This window comes from Miscanthus floridulus, chromosome 6 (genome assembly GCF_019320115.1).
Source record: "Miscanthus floridulus cultivar M001 chromosome 6, ASM1932011v1, whole genome shotgun sequence".
NCBI lineage: Eukaryota > Viridiplantae > Streptophyta > Magnoliopsida > Poales > Poaceae > Miscanthus > Miscanthus floridulus.
Window position 1 is genome coordinate 89,740,359 of NC_089585.1, and position 26,238 is coordinate 89,766,596.

Genomic DNA, 26,238 nt, shown 5'->3' on the forward strand with positions numbered 1-26,238 from the left:
TAAGCCAAATGAACGAGAGCGAAAGCTTTTGATCGAAAGCAAGCTTGAAAACAGATGCATAGTATTTTTAAAGAAAAAAAAGGGGCTTGTCTGACAAGCTGCCATTCCAGCCTAGCTCGGCCGGTAATACACCCGGCCAGCCCACCCAACCCAACCTGGCACGGGCTGTAGTGCCTGTTCAGCACGTTGTTCGGCTCTGGAACGTTTTTGAAAGAGTGCGTCTATCCAACAACCATGTGTTTTATGTAGTTTTAACACATAAATTTTTTTACACCATAGAATTAAAATTCAACGGCCTCCAGATAATCACAAATCACAAGATCACAGATCCACAGATCACAAGAAATATTTTTTTTAATTGTAAGGACAAAAAAAAAAACAAATCGGAAACACGTTCTTCTCTCGGTGGATAGCAGGCACCGGCCGGTCGAAACGTATACCAACACATGTGTGTTCCAACACATGCGTCCGTCCAGCACATGTGGCCGGCCGTCGAAACGTATACCAACACATGCGTCCGTCCAGCGACCCGTGATCGCTGCTCAGGACGACCGGGAAGCCAAAACGACGCTGCATACGACGGCGAAGGCACGCCGCTGCACTACAGCCAACAGGATAAAAAATCCATGTGTTTTTATTTGCTAAAACATACGTATGTTATATAGCATTTCTGTTTTGGAATCACGCCACGACCCAGCCACATGATTTGAAATCACTCTGGACCCGACGTGTGGCGCGGCCGCACGTATCCGCTCCGGTCTGGGATGGGTCATGGGACTATGGCCCCACTTACAGAGCTGGATGCGGACGGCAATCGTCCACCGCCGCATCATATATGGCCAGCTAATCAAGGCGTGGGCTGGTGGCCTCAACAGTGAATTTTGGATGGTTGATGATTTAATAGTATTCTATAAGAGAAAATAAATTGAAATAAGCGGAAATAATCCGGCAGTAGACCAATTTCTCGCAGTCGCAGGCCACGAACATGGGCAGCCAGCTCTAGAACCTGCAAGATTCTCATCCTGTCGACGCCGCAGCTACACCGGCGGATTTTGGCAGCATGCCCCCTTCCACCAACCATTCTCGCCCATACAGAGCAGCAGAATTTCATGGCAAGTAGGCAAACATCCCTTCCATTCGAGTTTGGTGCATCAATCCAGTTTATTTTTTTCCCCAAGAAGAATTGGTACACGAATTTACGAGAGAACAGAGAATCGAAACGCAATTTCGTGTGCTGGTGGTGCACAGGGCCATTCACGGTCTTCTGCCTGGATGCCACGTGTTCACCGCCGCTGTGAGCAAAGCATACGTGTGCTGCTACCATTTGCCGCCCAGGGCAATTTTCAACCAGACAAAGATCGGCAGGGCTTTTTTGAACGAAAACCCAAGCAGCGCCGAAAGCCCCCGCCCGCCCCAATTTGGCCGTCGTGCAGGGACAGGAAGGATGCGGCTGCCGGAAGCAACGCAAAACTTTGAATCGCCATCTGTTGTGCTCGCACCTCGCCGCGCTCCCAAGTGCCCCCACGCGTGACGCGTCCCACGTCGTGCACGCACTCGCGCTCCTCAGTGCTCACACGTCACACGACTCCGCCGCCTGCCCCTATTTAGGCCCGCCCCGCCGCCTCACGAGCACGCCCCCGTCGACTCGCCCGCTTGCCCCCGCTCCGTCGCTCCCTTCCACGCACCCGCGCCCGGCCAAAAGCCAATTCGAATCTCCCCGCTGCGCGGCCGCGGCGGGGCCTCTGCTTCGCATTCGCAATGCGGGCCTCCGTCGAGGAGGCGGGCGCGCTCCTGGCGCGGAGCGACTCGGCCGGCCGCCGCCGCCGCTCCTCGTCGCCCGTGCAGACCGCGCCTCCGAGGCCCGGTAGCCTGAGGCACCAGTCGTCGTCGTTCCGGGAGGACGTGGGGCACGCCGCCTCCGAGACTTACCTCGTCTCGCGCCTCACCTTCACCCTCCTCCAGTACCTCGGGTAATCCGGACTTCCTCACTAGCTCTCGTCCAGTGGTCGTCCTTGCCTCGATGAATTCCAAGCGCTTAGTCCATCTCGTCTATCAACCTTGACGAAGCAGTTGATTAGCTAGTCACCGGCGTGCGACGGGCTGCACGATGCTAGCCCGCGCTGCGCGCGAAGGATTCGATGCTCTGGAGGGACGGCCGAGTGAAGTCGCTTACGGTTGGTGGTTCTACACTTCTACTACAGTACTCATACGCCGTTGCGTCGAGAAGGCAGCTTTGACGCAGATGCAAAATGGGGTTTAATTGATAAGAACGGCTGAAAGGATGATGCAATTGCCGATTGCGTATGGAACTTTCTCGACAAGGGTGGATGGGAGAGTCTTGTTGGGTCTAAAGCTGGGTGCACACGGGTGCAGACTGCAGAGTGCTCGACGATTCTGGGTTTCATTTGCGTGCAGACTTTTTATGCTGCTGAGTAGCACACCTCGTCTCTGTTTCCGTTCTGTTCTGAAAACTTTGTGAAAAGGATGTGCATGCTGATGCAGTCATGCTAGTGTACTGTTGATTGGTCATGTGCAGCCCACTTGCTTTTGACTTAACAGCTAAGCAGCTAATCATTCATCATGTTCGCTGGTTGGTTTCTAGGCTAATAAGTCCGGCTGGTGCTGGTTTGTTGTTTTAGGAAAATACTGTTAGCTGGCTGATAAGCCCTGGCTGAAACCAACAAGCGAACATGCTGATTATTGATTTCATATTTGATTAATGAGGGCAATGAGGTAGGCATGTTCGTGATTACCTTAATCTGGCTGCTGAATTTCGTGATGTAATAATACCAATTTCTTTCTTTGGAGACTGAGCTCTACATCTTGTTTAGAAAATTACATCTGTTGGACTATTGCAATTAAACACATGATAGAGGGTCTCAGAACTCACAAATACACTTTCGTAGAAACATGTGCAAGGTCTTAAGGTACTAATAAGAGCGTACAGAGCCATTATAGAAGTACGCAAGGTTCAGCATTGAAAGTGACAACACTATACAGGCCTTGTATTTTCTAGTCTTTTCGATGTCATGTGCACTGTAGTAGTGTCATTCTCTGTGTATTGGAAAACTTCGTATTCATCTAGATATAATACATCACCAGTGTTCTCCATTTTGTCTGAATGCTTTGATAAATAACATTACTGTTGGTGTTTTTGATATTCCTTCTGATTTTTACTATTATATTCAGGTTAGGTTACCGATGGATGTCACAACTCCTTTCACTCACAATCTATGCAATTTTACTTATGCCAGGATTCCTACAAGGTATATTGAAGCCTACCTGTTAACAGAGTATGATCTGTTGTTTTAATATATACGTTTGAGTTTGTCTTGAAGGGACCTTATGGTTATGACTCCTTTCACAGGAATATGATATCTTTTCTAAGTTCTGAAACATCTTTTCTTGGTTTACAGTTGGATATTACTATTTTTTTTCAAGCCAGGTTCGTAGAAGTGTAGTCTATGGAGACCAACCCAGAAACAGGTAACATCAGTTGGGAAGGCCACATAGCTGGAAACACAGCTAGTATTTCCTATACATGGTCGAATAATGTGATGAGTATTAAACTATACAGGTTGGATCTATACATACCAGAAGATAATAGTAGGCCCTGCCCAGTGATGGCCTTTGTAACTGGTGGAGCATGGATTATTGGGTTAGTATTGATGATTCTGGAAAAGAAAGAATACTGCAGTAATACTTGGTGACTATCTTTATTGATGAATTTGTTTACTTATAGTTACAAGGCATGGGGTGCTCTTCTAGGACGACGATTGGCAGAGCGAGGAATAATAGTTGCTTGCATTGATTACAGGTGCTAGTTGTTTGAGTTTTACTGCTATGTTTTTCTATTACTTATGAGGGATTATGGAGTCTTTTTGTATCTCGTTTGCTTGACATAACAATCAAATATTCCTTTCAGAAATTTCCCACAAGGTACAATAGGCGACATGGTTCATGATGCTTCTCAGGGTATTTCTTTTGTGTGCAACAACATCGCCAGCTACGGAGGAGATCCTAATCAGTAAGCGAGCAACTTTTTAATTTCTCTAGTTAACTTAGCATGGAAATTTGCATAATTTCATGTTAAGAGCTATCATGTCAGTGTATGTTTTCTCAAACAATGCAGGAGAGCTGCATGTCATTTCATTAAGATGAAAAAAACTACAAGGAGAGGCCAGCGGGCCAGCTCCCATCATGTTAGTGTTTGTGACTTGTGGTTTACACTCTATAGCTGCTAAAGGCTATCAATTTAAGTCATAGTTGCTAAAAGAATTGATGCGTCAGTCACTGGGGAGGAAAGTTGACCTAGTCTGTTGTTTGCTTCGTTGCCATTGGACGTTCTCATAGAACCTTACCCATTCTATTTTCTCCAGCTTTAAGTAGCAGAAATATTTGCTTATCCTTGTGCATTCTGTTAATGATGAATCTTTATATCCTTTGGTTTTCAGTACTGGTGAACTTTGGTTATATTTGAATGCAAAATCCGGTTCCATTTTAACACTTAATAACTTGAGTAGAATTAATGAATCTGTAGGATCTACTTGATGGGTCAGTCAGCAGGTGCACATATTGCTGCCTGTGCCCTCATGGAGCAAGCAGTAAAAGAATCTGGTGGCCATCCTGTTTCTTGGAGTGTTACCCAAATCAAAGCATACTTCGGTTTATCTGGAGGGTGAGATCTTAGGTTCCGTCATTCATTAGCCTTCTATTGCACGAATATTTTGAGTCCTGCAGATTGATGAGCTAATACAACGCACATGGCTTCAGGCAGCTGAGCTCTGTTTAAGCTATCCTGAATTTTTAGGATCATGCCTTTTGAACTTAAAATCTGTAGCCAAAAGATAAGATATCATATTGTCCTCAACATATGAGTATCTTCTGCAGAAGGTGTTGTTTGCACCAAGTGCCACTGGGGAAACATGTAATTGCCCATTTTGAGTCTTCAAATGTGAATGCACTAAAAATCTTCTGTCTGTTTACTTGTGATGTGATATAGATGTAACCTATCCAATAATGAACTTTCCTAAAATATGAAAACGAAGCTAATGATCTTCATCACTGCATTGCATCTGGTTGACTTGGATTTATCAGTAAAAGCGTTTTCTTGCAGATACAACATACATAATTTGGTTGACCATTTCCACGAGCGTGGTCTTTATCGCTCAATATTCCTCAGGTATTAAATTGAATATCTAATGAAGTGGCATCTAGTAACGATTAGATATAACAGTAAGGATTAAGGAAGAATTTGAACTACAATTTCAGCATAATGGAAGGAGAGGAATCATTGTCACGATATTCTCCTGAAATTGTTGCCAAGACGTCAAGTGCTGAAACCATAGCTCTTCTGCCTCTTATTGTTCTTATGCATGGAACTGGAGATTATTCAATACCATCATCTGCCAGGTTTGTTCATATTCCTTTTTCTAGATGTTTGTTTTGGTGAAAGGGCAAAAATAAAGTAAACCTGGAGTTTTGGTTGACATGATTTCTCTATGTTCTATAGATGTTTGTTTAGGTGAAGGGCAAAAATCAAGTGAACCTAGAGTTTTGGTTGACATGATTTCTCTATGCTTGTCATGTTGTCATGTTGAAAGGTTTCCCTATGACGGTCGAAATCCATTAGCCCTTGAATTTGACAAAAGCAACTTTCCTACAGCTGCTTAACTCATTGGATGCTGATCTGAATTAAAAATTTATTGGCTATTGACATGATACAAACCAGTTCAATAGAATTTACTAGATGGATTCATGAAGCCATGCACCAAGCTGAGGAGGATTAAAGTACGGTTTTAAGGTGTCTAAAGATTCCTGCTACTGTGGTGCTCCTTCGTTGTAATAATGAATGGCTGTGTGCAAAACTCTTGCAGAGGCCGGAATATAATTTATTCCTTTTTCTAAAAAACTGTGGTGCTCCTTCAACCCTCCGCCTTTTACAAATTTACCATTTCTTTTCCTGTATTAAGATATTCCTTGAACACCAACACTGTGTGTAAACTGTATATACAGGCTGGAAGGTTGATAGACATAATTTTCAGCTTTTCTGGTTAAAAAACTAAACAAAAATTTCCCACAACACTTCGAGGTGAAATCCCTTTGTCCTTCTAGACTCCGGAATAAATACTGGTAAACTGAAGCATTGCTTGATTAGAATGTCGACTGCCAAGTTTTACGAGAATATTGTCTTCTCCTCAGATGTAAAATCAACGGTCAGATTTTTTGAGCAAAACCATTACAATGAGATTGCTTGCTATACTTGCTAATCTTCTGTGATCAACTGGGACTTCCCTTTGTGTATATTTCTCTGCTTCTACTGTAGATTGATATATTTTTTTGGATGGACTTCCCATCATGTAACAAATACAGCCTTCTCAATTTCATGTTACGAGCTACTCTATCTTCCATGCGCAGTCAAACTTTTGCTGATGTCCTCCAACAAGTTGGTGCTCAAGCAAGGTTACTATTGTACGAAGGGAAAACACATACAGATATCTTTTTACAGGTTTCATATCTTGAACTTCTATAGAGAATTAATTTTCCACATGTTTCTAACTTTTCAAGCTCTGTTAATACTTGATAGTATGTAGATGTACAGTAAATTTGATAACACTGTTACTTGTTGATACATAAATATTTGCAAATTGGATTGGTTCCTTTTATTTTACTAAGTTTGGTGGACATCTACATCTGAGGGTTGTTTATGGATGTTGGGGTTTACAAGCATTTCTCTAGTTCTTGCTTCTTGATTGGGGCAAAATATATCTTACCCCTGATTTTGTAGAAGGCCTGGATTCTTCTATTTGGGAAGAAAGTAGTCATCGCTGTCTAAATTATTAATAATTGGCTTGTCATCACTTACGAAAAAAACTTTTCTTGTGATGCTGTTGGATTAAAATAAAAAGTTTAACACTTACTGATGCAGCTCATAGTGTATCTTTCTGGTTAACCAACTCATGACTAATTTTTGGCTAAATCACATAGGCCATTGTTTCATGAAAAAAATGTGCTTGTAAAGTTAAAGGGAAACTTGATATGCCATAGAATGCCACTGGTTTCTTTTCAGTTTCTAACCAAGTTATTCTTGGGTGTTACTGAGAAACCTGGTAGTGACTGCAATTTGGGACTTATGTTTGATGGATGTCAGAACTTGCTCCAGAGATATGCATGTATCGATCTTATTGCCATGTTTTATACTGTTTGATATTAAGATGAAAACTTTATGGTGTGTTTCCTTGAACTTCCTTTAATTAGTGTGGTCAGAACTAACGCAACTACCTGAACATCACTGCAGAATGTATTCTATTATGGTTTGCTAGAGTATCTCACTCAACTTTGCATTATTATAACTTGTTTCTTCATTTTTTCCCCATAGGACCCTCTTAGGGGTGGAAGAGATCCATTGGTTGAAGACGTGTTGTCTATTATTCATGCTGATGATGCAATTGCACGTCAAAAGATTGCTTCAGCACCAACTCCAAAGAGATTAGTTTTTGAGTGGCAATTAAAGTTGGCCCGCCAAATTAGTCCATTCTAGCAGGTAGTGCTGTCCACACCTTAGTCTTTTTCCGTATGCTCTGTCTCCTTTACAAACATTTTTTTTAGTTTGGTTTGTCCAAAAAAGTTTTGCAAATTAGGTTAGGTTAGTAAAGCACTTGAGTGTTTGGTTTCTCATCAGTAGACGAATCCCAGACTAATATTTTATCCTTCTCCCATTATTTCAGTAAGCTATTGCTGCATAGAAAAGCATCAATCTAAAATTCTAAATGCTTTGAACCACATACATATGTAGAGCATAAAGATGAGGATTTAGATGAATTTCCTCATTGAGTAATATGTATACCCGGAGAAAGATTTAGTTTGCATATTAGTGAGACCTTTTCTTTTTCAAAACGTTTTAGGTACGGATCATTTCAAATTCGTCTGTATGGAAAATATCTAGCATGAAGCATGGAGAAGCTTGGATCTGTGGATTTTGCACCTCCGTGAGGAAAGGGTGCTTGGGGAGCCGTTGAGCTAGATTGGATCAGGCAAGCAAAGAATTCTCGTGTCTTCTTTAGTTGCACAATGTTGGTCTATGTGAAACTGGTGGCCGGTACGCAGTACGAGAGGAAGAAGCTACATACTAACATACACGACTGGAAATGGAAACCACATCATCTTTTTTTTTTTGCGAAGCTGTATAAAATGTTGTATATTGTATTGCACAAAAGCTTGTAATATGTTTTCTGCGCCTCGTTCCAAAATGTAAGTCATTTTAATTTTAGCCTAAATCAAACTCTTGACTAAGTTTATAGAAGAATTTGTTGACATCTATAATAGCAGAATGCACTATAAAAAAACAATATATAATTCGTTTCAAAATGCAAGTTATTTTAGTTTTCACCTAACTTTGATAAGTTTATAACAGATTTTGTTAACATCTAATACTAAAATGCACTCTCAAGAAACATTGCATGGAAGATTCAGATTTAATGAAACTATTTTTTTAATCAAAGTACACTCACTCTTATGAACATACTATTAAATATTTAAATAAATCTAGAAAAAATATGAGCGTCCATATCAAGTGATTCGATGAGATACCATCATTAAAAAAAATAACACTATTGTCGGTGTTTCGGAACCGGGGGTCCCTCAACCAACGAGTGAATTTGTGCTGCGTGCCCCTAATCCCGGATGGTGATGCAAAGAGACACAAGGTTTATACTGGTTCGGGCAATCGAGGCCCTACGTCCAGTCTGAGAGATCGATCTTGTATTCCTTGCACCGAAGTGCTTGTAGTAGGGGGTTACAAGCTAGGTGAGAGAGGGAGCTAGCCCCAGGTCTCGGCGAGGGTGGCGCAGGCTGCTTGAGACATTGTTCCCAAGCAACGTGGAAGTGTGTAGTTCTATTAGTGTGTTTGTCTTTCTGCTCGTTCCTCCTCTTCCTAGAAATGGTCCCAGGTCCCTCCCTTTTATACTCTAAGGGAGAAACTGGAACGTACACATATTACTACCTAGCGCTTTATTAATAGGGGTGGCGTGTCCGAGCCCTGTAGCCGGCCACTGTTCGTGGCATGGTCGATGGAGTGCCCCCGTCCTTGTCGTGCAGAAGTGACGCGCCGGTCGTACTCGGTCTTGTGCATTGTGGGGCTCCCGTACAGCTTGACGCAGGACATGGCGGGCGACGTGCTGGTCATCGTGTGATGACGTCGTAGGGGGCCGTGGCTCTGCCGATGCCGAGGCCGAGCCATCGTGGGGCTTCGGCGGACATGGATCCTCAGGCTGCCGAGCCCCTGAAGCTAACTGCCGAGGCCCTGGAGGGAATTATTGGTCCTGGGTACTGATTCTGAGGCCACAGTATCCCAGATGTGGTTCCCCACGCCGCGTTGTTCTCGGGGCAGGAGTTGGCAGCACAGTGAGGCATGGGCGTCAACCGCGCGCATAGTGGTTGGCACAGTGGCGGGTAACCCCAGCCCCGTCCGGGCGACGTGCAGGCCATCGTGTGATGACGTCGTAGGGGGCTGCGGCTCTGCAAGTGCCGAGGCCGAGCCATCGCGGGGGGGCCCGACGGACATGGATCCTCAGGCTGCCGAGCCCCCGCAGCAAACTGCCGAGGCCCTGGAGGGAATTATTGGTCCTGGGTACTGATTCCGAGGCCACAGTATCCCAGATGTGGTTCCCCACGCCGCGTTGTTCTCGGAGCAGGAGTTGGCAGCACAGTGAGGTACGGGCGCCAATCATGTGCATGGTGGTTAGCACAGTGGCGGGTAACCCCTGCCCAGTCCTGCCTCCTGTCCCGTCAGTCGTTCTGCTGTACTGTGCCGAGCATGCGGCTGATGTCAGGGGCAGCAGTTGGCTGAGTTAATGCGACACGACGTTTTGTCAGAGGGACGGGAGGAGGAAGAGGTAGCGGAGTGCTGCCGTGCCCGCCTCGCGCGAGACGGAGGATCGGTGGCCCGGCCGAGGCCTGCGACGAGAGGGGGTCGGCCGAGGCCTTTGGTGGGGGGTCGCCCGAGGTCAGCGGCGAGGGGGCCTCGGGCGAGTCGGAGAATTGCAGACCTCGGCGAGGGGGCCTCGGGCGAATCGGAGATTTTGGCTGAGACCCCGTTTGTCTTTCTAGCTTTTGTTTAGGGTCTGAGCCGTTTTTTGGTTTCTGCTTAGGGTACCCCTTTTTATGGTATCCGATAGTAGCCCCCGAGCCTTGGGGGGAGTGGAGGCACTCCCCCTGAGGTTCTGACGAGAATCGGCCCTTGATAGTTCCTGTCGGGATGGTGTTTCGTACTCGAGGTTTTGGTGGGTGCGCGCGAGCGCACCCGCCGGGTGTAGCCCCCGAGGCCCTGGAGGAGTGATTTCACTTCTCCAGGGGCTTTTCTCTCTTTCGAGTGAGGGGTTTACATTGTGTTTGCCGGGCCCGTGGGTGCGAGTTCGGATCGCAGGGCCTCGACGATGCTGCGGGAAGAGCCCTTTAGCCTCCGCCTGGAGCGAGAGGGCCGTCAGGGGTTCCCCCGGCTTTTTGTACGACCCTCGTGCTTCCTTTTCGCTCGGAAGGAGGGGTGGAAGATGCCATGCTACCCTCGGTGGGCGCGAGCGACGGCATTTTCGGTGAGCTGTTATCGGGTAAGTCCGAGTGGAGGCCCATACCCCGGTCGCTGGGGGTCGGCTAGCGGTCCGGGGACGCGCTCCAAAAGTACCGGAGGGTTTCTCTAGTGGGTGCCGAGGCCGTTCGCTGGGCCTCGGTGGCTCGGTGCCTCCCTACGGTGGGATCCCATTCGGAGACCTCCCTGCCGGTCTCGGACACGACACAGGGCGCGCTCATACAGGCTCGCCCGTGGTCGTCCCTGACTCTTTTGCCCTAGGGCGGCTGTCGAAACCCCTGGGGGCCCAGCCTTCGAACCCCTGGACCGTAACGGGCTTGGGTCGCTTGTCTTTATCTCGGGTGCAGGAAGAGCCCCCGAGCCTCCGCACGGAGCGAGAGGGCGGTCAGGGGTCTTCCCGGCTTTTTTGTCCGTCTCCCTCACGTCCTTTTCGCTCGGACGGGGGCTGTTTGCCGAGCCCACTCGTGTGCGAGCCTGAGCCGCTGGGTCTCGGCAAAGTTGCAGGAGGAGCCCCCGAGTCTCTCGCACGGAGCGAGAGAGCGGTCAGAGGTCCCCCTGGCTTTTGGTTCGCCCCTCGCGCGTGAGGGTCTGTCGGCCGAGGCCCCCTCGGGTGCGAGCCTAGGTCGCGGGGTCTCAGCGTCTTTTGCGGAAGGAGCTCCCTAGCCTCTGCACGGAGCGAGAGGACCGTCAGGAATTCTTCCGGCTTTTTGAACGACCCTCGCGCTTCCTTTTCGCTCGGAAGGAGGGTTTGTATTGCCGAGCCCCCTCGTGTGCGAGCCCAAGTCGCTGGGACTCGGCAATGTTTCGCAGGAAGAGTCCCTTAGCCTCTGCGCGGAGCAAGAGGGCCGTCAGGGATTCTCCTGACTTTTTGTTCGACCCTCGCGCTTCCTTTTCGCTCGGAAGGAGGGGTGGAAGATGCCACGCTACCCTCGGTGGGCGCGAGCGACGGCATTTCCGGTGAGCTGTTATCGGGTAAGTCCGAGTGGAGGCCCGTACCCCCGTTCGCTGGGGGTCGGCTAGCGGTCCGGAGACGCGCTCCAAGAGTACCGGAGGGTTTCTCTAGTGGGTGCCGAGGCCGTTCGCTGGGCCTCGGTGGCTCGGTGCCTCCCTACGGTGGGATCCCATTCGGAGACCTCCCTGCCGGTCTCGGACACGACACAGGGCGTCCCAAGCGTTTCGCTTGCTTGGGCCTCGGCCTCGCATAGGCTCGCCCGTAGTCGCCCCTGACTCTGTTGCCCTGGGGCGGCTGTCGAAACCCCTGAGGGCCCAGCCTTCGAACCCCTAGACCGTAGTAGGCTCGGTGCCCAGTTCCTTTGCCTGAAAGGAATCGGGTGGGGGTTACCTCTCTCCCTGCGGTTAGCAACGGCAGGCGCGCCTTTTGAGGCAGCTTTTTTGGGGAGGTGAAACGGCGCCTGCTGCTGCTGCGGTTGGGCACGACGTGGCGTCAGTCGACGGGACGTAACTGCACGCGCAATTAATGAGGAGGGAATGGGCGTGTGGGCGGTAAGACCGGATCTGGGTAACCGCAGCGGATTTTTTGGGAAAACTTCCCCGATTTCGTCGCCCGTCGGTTTCGACTCGTCCCTGCATAAATGCGCAAATAGCCTCGCCCTCCCCCTCCTTACCTTTTCTGCGTTCGCTTTTGCTGCCTCCGTGCCGTCGTTGAGAGCATAGAGCGGGGAGGAGAAGGGCGAGAGAGAGAGACCGAACGAAAGAGAGAGAGAGAGATTACCGCTGTAGCAGCGTCCCCCGCCGCGCAATGGCAGGTGGTCCCGTCATCCTTCCGGCGGATCCCTGGGAGCGGTCTGATGTCACCGAGGAGAAGCTGCAGTCGCTCGTGGAGGCCGGTCTTCTTCGCCCGATCACCGATCCTGACGAGCCGGAGTGGATTGCTCCGGGGAGCGAGTCGGAGCTGAGGCCGCGCGATGGCTACGTGGTGAGCTTCACCGTCTTCCACGAGCGAGGCCTCGGGTCGCCGGTGGATAGCTTCATGCGGGCGCTCCCGCACTACTATGGCGTGGAGCTCCAGAATTTCAGCCCTAACTCCATCGCGCAGGCGGCCATCTTTGTCGCCGTCTGTGAGGGGTACTTGGGGATCGCTCCCCACTGGGAGTTATGGCTCCACTTGTTCCGGGCGATGTTCACCACCAAGCCGGGGGGAACGAGGGGGGCCCGGAAGGCGCAGAGGGCCGGCGGCTGCACCCTTCACGTGCGCCAAGACCGGCAGTCCCTCTATATCCCGGCCCAGCTGTCAACGTCCAACCGTCGTTGGTATGACGGCTGGTTCTACCTCCGCAACGACGGCGGAGGACTTCCCCCTTATACCGGGCGGGTTGTAGAGAGTCAACCGGAGAAGTGGGGATACGGCGTCGTCAAGGCCAATCAGCCTAGGCTGGAACCGCTCTTGAGGGCCTTGGGGAAGCTGCGTGACCACGGCCTTTCAGCGGCCGTGGTTGTGGCGGCTTTTCACCACCGGAGGGTGTTGCCTCTGATGGCCCGGCGGCGGCGGCTGTTCGAGATGACCCCGGGCGATTTGATCGCCGGTGTCAAGATGTCCGCCTTCGCTCTTACCGACGACGAGACCCTGCGTCGGGTGAGAGAGGCGGTAGACGGGAAGCCGAAGATTGACGATTTGGTGCCGTTCCCGATGCGCCCGTCGCAGGGGTATGTCTCGCTGGTAAGTTGGATGTTGTCGAGGCTCTCGCGGCCTTCTTGTTTTTCGCCTTTTTTGTCTGTCGTCTTACTTCGTCGTTCCCACAGGGGATAAGAGACGTGCGAGGCTCCCCGCCGCCCGTTCCCGAGGACGCCCGGCGGCGATCCGTGAACAGGGCGCGCGCCGAGGAGGCGAAGAAGAAGAAAGATGCCAAGGAGGCGAAGCGCACGAAGAAGCTCCTCGCGCGCGAAAAGCTGGACGCCCGTCGCCGGCGTCAGAGTCTCGACGGTCTCCTGTTGGAGCCGTCTCCCTCGTCGTCGGTGTCGGATTCTTCGAGCGACGGCGGCGGGCGCGAGGTGGGGACGGCCTGCCTGGAACACCTCCCCGACATTAGGGAGCTATTGCCTGGGGCGCCGGCAAGGAGCCTGACGCCCCTAGGAGGAGGTGTCCTGGGGCCGGTGGCGGCCCGTCCCAGGGCTGAGGCCGACACGCCCGAGGCGCGGGTGTCGGAGGAGCGTGCCGTCTGCCCGATGAGTTCGATGGTGGAGGTGGAGCGGGCGACGGTGGGGGCGACCCCATTGTCTCCGCGAAGGGTCGAGGAGGTGCCAGGGTCCGACGGAGGCCAGCTAGCATTGGTGGACACCGAGGCCACACCGCTGCCACCACCGCCACCGTTGCAGAGGAGGCTGGCGGTGTCGAAGTGGCGGCGTCCATGTTCGCGGTAAGCGTCTTTTCTGGTGGAGTCCGTAGTACTTCTTGTTTGCCCCTTGGTCGCATGCTGACCTTGGGAGTGTCTTTGTTCCCAGCCAGACGCATCTGGTGGAAGATCCTGCCTTGGCGCCCCATAAGGCACTCAAGGTGAACGTTAGCTCCTCCGCCCATCAGGCAGCGGAGGCGCAGGCTGGCGTGCAGCGTGGCGCGGCGTCGGGCGGGGCCGTTTCGGAGGAGGCGGCTGCCCAGGAAAAGGGTGCCGAGGCGGCCGCGGAGCGAGTGGAGGAGGAGGAGCCTACGTCCCGTGACGTCGTGGGTCTTGGGGTGAAGGAGGATGGGGCGTCCTCCATTGCCGAGGCCATTGAGGGTGAGGCCGAAGCCCCCAAGACCTCCGAAGTCAGGGCGGTGGCTGCCGGGGCAACCGAGGTAGAGATGGCGGAGGCCAGAGCCCCTGGGTCCGTCGAGGCCGAGGCGATGGAGGTGGAGATGGAGCAAGTTTTGGCGCCGCGCCTGGTTCAGACAATCTCGTCTGATGATTCCTCCCACGGGAAGGAGGCGGCGGACGTCGAGGTGGCCAGTGCTGCGGAGCAACCAGTCCCGGATCCCGCCAAGGGGAGTTCGGCCCTTGCCCGGCTACGGCCCGAGCCCCGTGGGTGGAACTTCCCGTGGGTTTTCTGGCGGAACCGGGCTGACCCTGAGGGGGAGCCCGTGTTCGCCCTTGAAGATACCGCAGAGGGGGGGCATTGGGACACCCTCGAGCAGTACCGCCAATTGGCAGTGCGGTCGCTGGAGACAGCGATGACTATTATGGGGCGGGACTTGCCCGGTGTCACACAGGTAAGTGCTTTCCTCCTTCGTGCCGCGTTGTTTTCTTTCCGAGCCCCCTCGCAGTGTTTAACGTGCGCTTTTTGTTTTGCCTTCTTAGGAGCTCGAGACCCGATCCCTTGGGAAGTCGGTGTTCCTGCGAAATGAGAGGGATATCTAGGACCAGCTCCGGCGGCAGAAGGGCCTGCTTGCCGATGCCCAGGGGCTTTTGTCGGCGTGGAGTGCGGAAGTGGAGGACCTCCGCCTTCGTTGTGCTGACCTTCAGGCTGAGTTGGCCACGGCTAAGGAGCAGTCTGCCCCTCTGGTGGCGAAGATCAAGGAACTGGAGGAGGAGCGAGACTCCTTCAGGTCTCGGGCCCAAGAGGCGACGGCCTCTGCCAAGGCCGTAGCCGGGCAGCTAGGTGCAGAGCAGAGCGAGCATCAGCTGACGAAAGTCGCCTTGGCAGAGGCTACTGGGGCGGCCGAGGCCTCTCGGGTCGAGGCTTTAGATTGGAAGAGCAAGGCCGAGGGTAAGTTCCGCCGAACCGTGCTCCTTGTTCTTTTTGTCCTGGTTCGCGTTTGACTCCTGACCCCTTGTTGCGACGTAGATCTGGAGAAAGAAGCCTCCCAGGCGGCTGAGGCCTCCGTCGCAGCGCAAGCAGCGCTGGATGTCGAGGTCCGGGAGCACAAGGCGCTGCGCAGCGCTGTCCGGTCCGCCTGCGAGGCTCTGGACGTCGAGGAGGTCCAGTCAGCTAGCTCCCTTGGGAGCCGCCTGATTGCGTTGAGCGGCCACGTCCGCGAGAGACTCCGAGGGGCGTTACACACGGGTGTCAAGCGCGCCCTGGCCGTCGTTTCCTCGCACTACGCCATCAACCTCGAGGCTGTCAGCGACGGCTATGTGTTGCCAGAAGATGACGAGGAGGCTGATGCGGAGGTCGTGAAGCTGTTGGAGGCGGCCGAGGCGCCTGGCACTGCGTTGGCCAAGCTGTTCGAAGAAGAGGTGGTCCCTCCTGCGCCGGCCGCCGATCCTTAAGTCCTAATCTGGGCCAAAAGAGGGCCGTGTAACCGGATTGAGTTAGTTGCCATACCGTGACGTTTTTATAGCCGTCGAGGCCTTTTAAGTATTTACGTATGTGTGTTTCTTAACCGTTTTCCATTCTATTTCCGAGTCTGTGCTCTCTGTCTCGTTCTTGGAAGTACACAAAGAACTTTCTCAGAGCCTGAGTCGTCTCTTGGTGGAGGGTGGCGAGGGAGTTGTCGTAGCCCTGAGGCGTAGACCGTTCTCGCGACTCAGCCGGCCCTTTGGCCTCGAGACAACCTTTTGGTCCTTAGGTTTTTTGCGATGGTCCTGTCGGAGCACGAGAGAGTTTGGCGTGGAAATTTTCGGAAAACGGTTGAGAAATGGTGTCCGGGACTTAGGGGGGTTCCCCCTTTAGCCCCCGAGGGAGGCTCGACTTTACAGAGGCAGAGCCGAGTCTCCCTTATTGCGTTATAGTGACGTCGAGCCCCTATCGATAGACAACCTCTCTGCAAAGAACTTCCTCAGAGCCTAAGCTGTCCTTTGGGCGAAAAGGTGGTGAGGGAGCTGCCGTAGCCCAGAGGCATAGGCCGTTCTCACGGCTCGGCCGGCCTTTTCGCCTTTGAGACGATCTTTCGGTCCTTAGGTTCTATACAATCGATTTGTCTATAAGGGGGTTCCTCGAAAGATTATAACAACTAAAGAACGCTTCTTTATTGTATTTCGAGAAACAATGTAAACAACGTTTGGAAATTTAAGGGTAGAAACGACGTAGCTGTTCTATGTTCCAGGCGTTGGTGAAGATTTCGCCCTTCTCGTTGGCTAACTTGTAGGTCCCGGGCTTCAGCACTTGAACGACGATATACGGCCCTTCCTAGGGTGGGGTCAGCTTGTGGCGGCCCTTGTTGCTCTGCCTCAGTCTTAGCACCAGGTCACCCACCTTCAGGTCCTGGCTTTGGACGCGCCGGGCTTGGTAGCGTCGTAGGGCTTGCTGGTACCTGGCTGAGTGTAGCAGCGCGACGTCTCGGGCTTCCTCCAGTTGGTCGAGGGCGTCTTCGCGGGCAGTGCGGTTGCTTTGCTCATTGTACGCCTGTAGCCTCGGGGAACCGTATTCTAAGTCAGTGGGGAGGATGGCCTCGGCTCCATAGACCAGGAAGAACGGTGTGAATCCCGTGGCTCGGCTCGGGGTATTCCTTAGGCTCCAGATGACTGACGGGAGTTCGGCAAGCCATTTCTTGCCAAACTTCTTCAACTGATTGAATATTCTTGGCTTAAGGCCTTGTAGGATCATGCCGTTGGCACGCTCTACTTGGCCATTCGTCCTTGGGTGCCCTACGGCCGACCAGGCCACCCGGATGTGGTGGTCGTCGCAGAACGTTAGGAACTTGCGACCGGTGAATTGTGTCCCATTGTTAGTGATGATGGTGTTAGGGACCCCGAATCTGTGGATGATATTCGTGAAGAACAGCACCGCTTGCTCGGATTTGATCTGAGCGATCGGACGAGCCTCGATCCATTTGGAGAATTTGTCGATAGCTACCAGCAGATGGGTATAGCCCCCGGGTGCCTTCTGCAGAGGCCCAACCATGTCCAGCCCCCACACAGCGAATGGCCATGTGATGGGGATGGTTTGGAGGGCTTGGGCCAGGAGGTGCGTCTGTCGAGCGTAGTACTGGCATCCCTCGCAGGAGCTTACTAGCTTCGTGGCGTCGGCCACCGCTGTTGGCCAATAGAAACCTTGGCGGAAGGCGTTACCCACGAGCGTCCGAGGCGCCGCGTGGTGCCCGCAGACTCCCGCGTGCAAGTCCCAAAGTAAGGATTGGCCAGCCTCGGTGGTGATGCATCGTTGGAGAATACCAGATGGGCTGCGCCTATATAACTCGCCGTCGCAGAGGACGTAAGTCTTGGCACGTCGCGCAAGCCGTCGGGCTTCGGTTCTGTTAGCAGGAAGCTCTCCCCGGACGAGGCGATCAAGGAGAGGGACTCGCCAGTCTGTTCCTTGGTCGGCCTTGGGAGGCTCTGCGTCAATCGCCATGGCCTCGGGCTCGGCTGGCGGGGTCTCGGTGGCAGAGGGGGCCTCAGGCCCTGCGGTGGGCTCGGCCGATGGGCCCTCTTCCGTCGCCGAGGCGTAGTCGACGGATGGCTTGTGGAGGTCTCTGGCGAAGACGTTCGGAGGGACCGGGGTCCGTGCCGACGCCATCTTTGCCAGTTCGTCCGCGGCCTCGTTGAACTTTCGTGCAACGTGGTTGAGTTCGAGACCGTCGAACTTGTTCTCCAGGCGACGTACTATCGCGCAGTACGCCTTCATTTTGGGGTCGTGGCAGCTTGACTCTTTCATCACCTGATCGACGATGAGCTGCGAATCACCCCGTACGTCGAGACGTCGTACTCCAAGTTCGATGGCGATTTGCAGGCCGTTGACGAGGGCCTCGTATTCGGCGACATTGTTGGAGGCGGCGAAGTGAAGCCGGATCATGTAGCGCATGTGTATTCCGAGGGGCGAGACCAGGAGCAGGCCCGCGCCGGCCCCAGTCTTCATCAGAGACCCGTCGAAGTACATGGTCCAGCATTCTGATTGGATTTGAACGGGTGGCAGCTGTGTGTCGGTCCACTCAGCTACAAAGTCGGCCAGGACCTGTGATTTGATCGCTTTCCGAGGTGCGAAAGACAAGGTCTCCCCCATGAGTTCGACAGCCCATTTGGCTATTCTACCCGAGGCCTCCCGGTTTTGGATTATCTCTCCCAGAGGAAAAGACGACACCACAGTCACCGGGTGGGACTCGAAGTAGTGACGCAGCTTGTGCCGAGCCAAGACTACGGCGTAAACCAGCTTCTGGATGTGGGGGTAACGCGTCTTAGTTTCGGAGAGCACTTCGCTGATGAAGTAGACAGGTCGCTGGACGGGCAGAGTATGTCCCTTCTCCTGCCTCTCGACGACTACGGCCGCGCTGACCACTTGGGTCGTCGCGGTGACGTAGAGTAGGAGGTGTTCGCCCTCGGTGGGCGGAACCAGGACGGGTGGGTTGGTGAGCAGTGCTTTGAGCCTGGCGAGGGCTTCCTCGGCCTCGGTGGTCCAAGAAAAGCGCTCGGACTTTCTCAAGAGGCGGTACAGGGGCAGGCCTTTTTTGCCGAGGCGCGAGATGAAGCGGCTTAGGGCCGCAAGGCATCCCATGACCCTCTGCACGCCTTTGAGGTCTCGGATCGGGCCCATGTTGGTCACGGCCGAGACCTTCTCCGGGTTGGCCTCGATCCCACGTTCCGAGACTATGAATCCCAAGAGCATGCCTCGGGGAACCCCGAAGACACACTTCTTGGGGTTGAGCTTGATGCCCTTCTTTCTGAGACATGTGAAGGCAACCTCCAAGTCGCCGACGAGATCACCGGCCTTCCTAGACTTAACTACGATGTCATCCACATAGGCCTCAATGGTTCGTCCGATATGTTCGCCAAAGACTTGGATCATGCACTGTTGGTAAGTAGCCCCTGCGTTTCTGAGGCCGAACGGCATGGTTATGTAGCAGTACATGCCGAATGGGGTGATGAAAGAAGTCGCGAGCTGGTCAGACTCTTTCATCTTGATTTGGTGGTAACCGGAATACGCATCAAGGAAGGAGAGGGTTTCGCATCCTGCAGTGGAGTCGACGATTTGGTCAATTCGTGGTAGTGGGAATGGGACTTTCGGGCATGCTTTATTTAGACCAGTGTAGTCCACGCACATCCTCCACTTGCCACTTTTCTTCCTGACTAGTACAGGGTTAGCCAACCACTCTGGATGGGATACTTCCTTGATGAACCCGGCTGCCATGAGCTTCTGCACTTCTTCGCCGATGGCCCTGCGCTTCTCCTCGTCAAATCGGCGTAGGCGCTGTTTTGCCGGCCTAGAGCCAGCCCGGATATCTAAGGCGTGCTCGGCGACCTCCCTTGGTATGCCTGGCATGTCCGAGGGACTCCATGCGAACATATCGACGTTCGCACGGAGAAAGTCGACGAGCACGGCCTCCTATTTGCTGTCGAGGGTGGCGCTGATCTTCAGTCCTCGACCGTCGGGGACGGTGGGATTGACTGGGACGAACTTGACGGCCTCCGCGGGTTCGAAGGTCCCGGTGCGCCGCTTGGCGTCGGGAACCTTGCTACCAAGCTGGTCGAGATCGGCGATGAGGGTCTCGGCCTCCACGATGGCCTCGGCATACTCGATGCACTCGACGTCGTAGTCGTATGCATGTTCATACGTGGACTCGACGGTGATGACGCCGTTGGGGCCTGGCATCTTGAGCTTGAGGTAGGTGTAGTTGGGGATCGCCATGAACTTGGCGTAGCACGGGCGCCCCAAGATGGCGTGGTAAGCCCCCTTGAATTCAACTACCTTGAAGGTGAGGACCTCCTTACGGTAGTTGGATGGAGTGCCAAAGCAGACGGGTAAGTCAATGCGTCCGAGGGGTCGTGTGCGCTTCCCTGGCACGACGCCATGGAAGGGCGCGGAACCGCCTCGAAGCCGTGATTGGTCGAGCTCCAGGAGCTCCAGAGTGTTGACATAGAGGATGTTGAGGCCGCTGCCTCCGTCCATGAGCACTTTGGTGAGCCGGGTGTTGCCGACGATCGGGTCGACGACGAGCGGGTACTGCCCGGGGTTTGGAACGTAATCGGGGTGGTCATCCCGATCAAAGGTGATTGCTTCCCGAGACCAATCGAGGTACCGGGGGGTGGCTACCCTGACCGAGAAGACCTCCCGACGTTCCCTCTTTCGCTGGCGTGCCGTGAGGCATGCCGAGGGTCTGCCAAAGATCATGAAGGCGTTGCGTACCTCGGGAAACCCATCATCTCTATCACCGTCTCTTTCGCCGGCGCCCCTTTTCCTGGCCTCATCGTCGTCGGGGAGCCCAAGCCTGGCATAGTAACGCCGGAGCATGGTGCACTCCTCGAGGGCATGCTTCACCGGACCTTGATGGTAAGGGCAGGGCTTCTTTAGCATGTCGTCAAATAGCCCGGGGCCGCGGGGATTCCTGCGATCTGTTGTGGCGACATGGACGGCCTCGAGGACCTCCTGCTTCCTCGGGCGACCCTTCTTCTTTCTCTTAGGGACACGGGTGGGCGAGGCCTCGGGGGCCTCGTCCTTCTGCTTCCCCTTGGCGTCGTTGTTGGGGAAGATGGCCCCCACCGCCTCTTCGCCCGAGGCGAAGTTGGTGGCGATGTCGAGGAGCGCGGCGGCAGAGCGCGGGACGTTGCGTCCTAACTCTCGGACCAAGTCCCGACAAGTGGTGCCGGAGAGGAATGCCTGGACGATCTCCGAGTCGCCGACGCTGGGTAGCTCGGTGCACTGTTTAGAGAAGCGCCGGATGAAGTCTCGGAGAGACTCGTCCGGCTTCTGGCGGCAGCTCTTAAGATCCCAGGAATTCCCAGGGCGCACGTAAGTGCCCTGGAAGTTCCCGATGAAGATCCTAACCAAGTCGCGCCAGTCGTGGATTTGCGAGGGAGGGAGATGCTCAAGCCAGGCTCGCGCCGAGTCCGACAAGAGCAAAGGGAGATTGCGGATGATGAGCAGATCATCGTCCGCGCCACCTAGTTGGCAGGCCAGGCGGTAATCGGCGAGCCAGAGTTCCGGGTTGGTCTCGCCGCTGTACTTTGAGAGGTTGGCCGGCTGTCGGAACCGGGCGGGGAAAGGAGCAACGCGGATGGCCCTGCTGAAGACCCAAGGTCCTGGCGGCTCAGGGGAAGGACTGCGGTCCTCACCACTGTCGTAGCGACCGCCTTGGTGTGGGTGGTAGCCTCGGGCGGCTCCGTCGTCGTGGCGCCGTCGCCTGCCAACTACTTCGTGGTTGCCCTGTGCCTCGCGTTGGTCCCTAAGTCGATCGCGCACCGAGGGGGCTCTGTCGACCGTCGGTGCGCGAGCGGCCTCGGGATGGACCGAGGCATCCTGGCCCCGGCGAGGTTGCGTTGTGGGTTGCTCCGAAGCGCCTCCGCGCCGGCGGGAGGCAGAACTTTCGGCCTGCTGCACTGCTGCGGTCTCGAGGAGGTCGTGGAGCTCTCCGCGGACCCGTCGCCCTTCGGTGGTGGAGGGCTCGGGCATCGCTCGGACCAGCATCGCAGCTGCTGCGACATTCTGGCTAGCGCGGTTAAAGATTGGGGGTGGCTCTCCCCCCTCGTTATCGTTGATGCGGTGATGGACGTCACGGGCCCTCCCTCGGGCTCCTCCGCCCTCACCGCGCCCTCGCTGCTCCTGTTCGAGAGTGTCCCGAAGCTGTTGCAGAAGGAGTCGGTCCTGTTCGACCTTGGCCTGGAGTTCGCGGAGCTGCTCCAGGTCTGGGCGACGATGCCCCCCGCAAATGGGATTCTCATTCCGTGCTGCCGGGGCTTCGAGACGCGGAGGTGTGGCATCACCCGCCCCTGCCCGGGGCAGTGAATGGTTGCCTGTCCTCTCTTCCTCTTCGCCCGCCGTTGGCATCCCGAGCCCGACGTGGAAGCACTCTCGGGATGGATCGTGAGTCCCTTCGTCGTCGGAGTCGAAATAGCCGAGGCAGTAGTCGCTTGCGGCCAAGAATTGGCGCAAAGCCCCAGGGTTGTGGAGTTCGGAGAAATCCACCCCGGGCCATGCCTCGTCCTCGTCCGAGGGGTCGGAGTGGGTGCTCAGGTTGAGAGCGAAGCGCTGGCGGCGTTCCGAGGGGTGCTCGTGAGCGGCAGCGTAAGCGTAAGCATAAGAGGCGGTGGCATTTCTCAACCCAAAGGGGTATGGGGACGGTGCCGTCTCCATATTCTGCCCCGCCGGGGTCGGCTTTTCAGGGAGTGGTGGAGCGGAGCTAGATGACTGGGCATCGGCGCGAGCCACCGGCGATTTTCCTTCGTCCATGCTCAGGCCAGGCAGGTCCCCAGCCAGGGACCCCGTACCAACAGCTGGTCGTAGGGTATCGGCGGGGAGTGGCGTGCCGCCCCGGGCTCGCGTAGCGTCGGGGTGGCATTGCTCGCGTCGTGCCTGGCGAGCGTGGCGAGAGCGGCCGCCCGGGCGCCGCCTGCGCCTGGGCTGCCGGGGCGTGACTTCATCGTCGGACGGTGGGGCTCGAGGAGTGAGGAGCACCATGTCGTATTCATGCCCTAGAGACATGAACTCCAGGCTCCCGAACCAAACTACGGTGCCGAGACGCAATGGTCGTACGGGGTCTGCCATCCGGAACTTGCTAGGATGACAAAGCTGACACGCAGAGGCCCCTACCTGGCGCGCCAACTGTCGGTGTTTCGGAACCGGGGGTCCCTCAACCAACGAGTGAATTTGTGCTGCGTGCCCCTAATCCCGGATGGTGATGCAAAGAGACACAAGGTTTATACTGGTTCGGGCAATCGAGGCCCTACGTCCAGTCTGAGAGATCGATCTTGTATTCCTTGCACCGAAGTGCTTGTAGTAGGGGGTTACAAGCTAGGTGAGAGAGGGAGCTAGCCCCAGGTCTCGGCGAGGGTGGCGCGGGTTGCTTGAGACGTTGTTCCCAAGCAGCGTGGAAGTGTGTAGTTCTATTAGTGTGTTTGTCTTTCTGCTCGTTCCTCCTCTTCCTAGAAATGGCCCCAGGTCCCTCACTTTTATACTCTAAGGGAGAAACTGGAACGTACACATATTACTACCTAGCGCTTTATTAATAGGGGTGGCGTGTCCGAGCCCTGTAGCCGGCCACTGTTCGTGGCATGGTCGATGGAGTGCCCCCGTCCTTGTCGTGCAGAAGTGACGCGCCGGTCGTACTCGGTCTTGTGCATTGTGGGGCTCCCGTACAGCTTGACGCAGGACATGGCGGGCGACGTGCTGGTCATCGTGTGATGACGTCGTAGGGGGCCGTGGCTCTGCCGATGCCGAGGCCGAGCCATCGTGGGGCTTCGGCGGACATGGATCCTCAGGCTGCCGAGCCCCTGAAGCTAACTGCCGAGGCCCTGGAGGGAATTATTGGTCCTGGGTACTGATTCTGAGGCCACAGTATCCCAGATGTGGTTCCCCACGCCGCGTTGTTCTCGGGGCAGGAGTTGGCAGCACAGTGAGGCATGGGCGTCAACCGCGCGCATAGTGGTTGGCACAGTGGCGGGTAACCCCAGCCCCGTCCGGGCGACGTGCAGGCCATCGTGTGATGACGTCGTAGGGGGCTGCGGCTCTGCAAGTGCCGAGGCCGAGCCATCGCGGGGGGGCCCGACGGACATGGATCCTCAGGCTGCCGAGCCCCCGCAGCAAACTGCCGAGGCCCTGGAGGGAATTATTGGTCCTGGGTACTGATTCTGAGGCCACAGTATCCCAGATGTGGTTCCCCACGCCGCGTTGTTCTCGGAGCAGGAGTTGGCAGCACAGTGAGGTACGTGCGTCAATCATGTGCATGGTGGTTAGCACAGTGGCGGGTAACCCCTGCCCAGTCCTGCCTCCTGTCCCGTCAGTCGTTCTGCTGTACTGTGCCGAGCATGCGGCTGATGTCAGGGGCAGCAGTTGGCTGAGTTAATGCGACACGACGTTTTGTCAGAGGGACGGGAGGAGGAAGAGGCAGCGGAGTGCTGCCGTGCCCGCCTCGCGCGAGACGGAGGATCGGTGGCCCGGCCGAGGCCTGCGACGAGAGGGGGTCGGCCGAGGCCTTTGGTGGGGGGTCGCCCGAGGTCAGCGGCGAGGGGGCCTCGGGCGAGTCGGAGAATTGCAGACCTCGGCGAGGGGGCCTCGGGCGAATCGGAGATTTTGGCTGAGACCCCGTTTGTCTTTCTAGCTTTTGTTTAGGGTCTGAGCCGTTTTTTGGTTTCTGCTTAGGGTACCCCTTTTTATGGTATCCGACAACTATTAAATCTTGGAATGAATCTAGAAAAATACGAGCATTCATATCAAGTCAAGGACTTTCGATGAGCAGGTTTCACCACAAGAAACCTAGCCAACTGAGTACGCTTAGTTTGCTAATGAAATTAATTTGGTGGTATGATGTTGATACATTGTTTCATATTTTTTTGAAAGTTATAGAACATTGACTTTAAGGACAACAAAAATAACGTATATTTTACAACAAAAGAAGATAATGTATTAGGATATTTCTTTCGTCGATTGAACTAGCTTAAGACCAAGGTTTTAAAATAGCCCGTTATAACACTGCTGTAGCTATTTTATAGGGTCTACCACTATGATAGTCAATTGTTCCGTTATTATCGCTAATGATGCTATGGCTCCACTAAACACCGCTGTTTGGCTTAGCCATGAGACTGGTAATATTGACCAAGGTAAATATTCATTCCTAGCTCTTGATGACTATAATCTATGCATCTTTGATGTGATCTTTAATTGATATAAATGGTGAATTGAACTACTCCATCATTTCCAAATTATAAGACGCTTTGCCTTTTCTAGATACATTGCTTTCGGTATGTATTTAGACATAGTGTATATCTAAGAGCATAGCAAAAGTTATGTATCTAAAAAAGCCAAAACGTCTTACAATTCGAAATGGAGGGAATATCAAATAATTTTTTGGATTGTTTGATTTTGAACGTTGAAGGAATATAAATGCTAATTATAGCCGTGAGTATATTGATTGTTTTAGCATGAATGTTTATTAGTGGGCCTAGAAATATATTATCCTTATATATGTATTTGAGTGTTTGTGTTTACAAAATTTTCTTAATGACATGTTTTCCCATATAATCAATAAAAAATCATGTCCTCTATAAAACTGCTAAATGAAATAGCTTTCACTATATTATGCTGTAACTTTTTATAGCTTCTAGAAAGGCTACTGCTAAATGTTATAGTCCGTGATTTAAAACCTTGGTTAGCATAAGGCTTTCCTCCTCTTTCAAGGCATTTTTGCCATGTAGTCTGTGTGGAACTTGTAGATGGCATAGGATAAAGGAATGCAAGAGGAGAAGCTACCTAATTTTAAGAATACCAAGAAGGCCATGTTTGGGACCGCGGTGTGCGGCCACGCGATACAGCAGCTGAACTTTGGCTCCGTGACCATGGTACCGGAACTCGACCGTGCAATTCATTCTCACGGCCCTACTCTCCTACGCAGTCATGAGAACTGCCGCTGCCACAGAGCGTTTGACGTGATTCTCGTGGTCAGTGGCCGAGAATCCGCTTATAATTGGTTCTAAACAGGACCGAAGTTACACCTGTCTGAAAACCGCTTCCTTTTCTAGTTATCTTTGTTTATTTTCGGTTGCTGTATACCATTCTGTTTACATCTTCAACTCAACAAGGCTTAAGCACATAATATGATATTCTAAATCGTGTAGATCACTATGCTAGAACAAGGAGTTATGCTGGAAAATGACTATCATTAATATAACATCAAGTGGCAAAGGACGAAGAAGGCGATGACACAATTACAACGTCTTATTTGTAGTATTCATCAGTCATCGCATGAGGGACGCACACATCGTCACATGGAAGATACAAGAAAGGAAGGACTGGGTTCATAATTCATACATAACACAGCATGGAGACACTCATGCAAGAAGCTCCACTATGTCTCACACTGTCAC

At 53.4% G+C, this 26,238-nt stretch overlaps 2 protein-coding genes across 7 annotated transcripts; one reads left to right on the plus strand and one right to left on the minus strand.

Annotated features, from left to right (window-relative positions):
• Positions 1 to 1,405: 1,405 nt before the first annotated feature.
• Positions 1,406 to 26,238, plus strand: LOC136456295 (probable isoprenylcysteine alpha-carbonyl methylesterase ICMEL2). Of its 6 annotated transcripts, XR_010759397.1 has the most exons (13): positions 1,422 to 1,970; positions 3,190 to 3,266; positions 3,417 to 3,486; positions 3,578 to 3,658; positions 3,743 to 3,817; positions 3,926 to 4,027; positions 4,541 to 4,678; positions 5,117 to 5,182; positions 5,272 to 5,412; positions 6,373 to 6,508; positions 7,379 to 7,543; positions 7,905 to 8,250; positions 25,990 to 26,238. XR_010759397.1 is itself a non-coding variant. In XM_066456108.1 (12 exons), exons 1-11 carry the CDS (start codon positions 1,759 to 1,761, stop codon positions 7,538 to 7,540), a joined length of 1,260 nt encoding a protein of 419 aa, XP_066312205.1. In that variant the 5' UTR covers positions 1,422 to 1,758; the 3' UTR covers positions 7,541 to 7,543; positions 7,905 to 8,608. The 6 variants fall into 6 exon arrangements, 5 of the variants coding, with proteins under 5 accessions (XP_066312208.1, XP_066312205.1, XP_066312210.1 ...); XM_066456108.1 differs by lacking the exon at positions 25,990 to 26,238 and having other exon boundaries at positions 7,905 to 8,608; XM_066456109.1 differs by lacking the exon at positions 25,990 to 26,238 and having other exon boundaries at positions 1,436 to 1,970; positions 6,418 to 6,508; positions 7,905 to 8,608.
• On the minus strand, positions 16,892 to 18,076 carry LOC136458587 (uncharacterized; the record flags this gene model as incomplete). Its single annotated transcript, XM_066458530.1, has 2 exons — positions 17,355 to 18,076; positions 16,892 to 17,168 (listed from the first exon to the last, which is right to left on the minus strand). Coding segments are annotated over exons 1-2 (999 nt in total), but the record flags the coding sequence as incomplete, so codon positions are not given.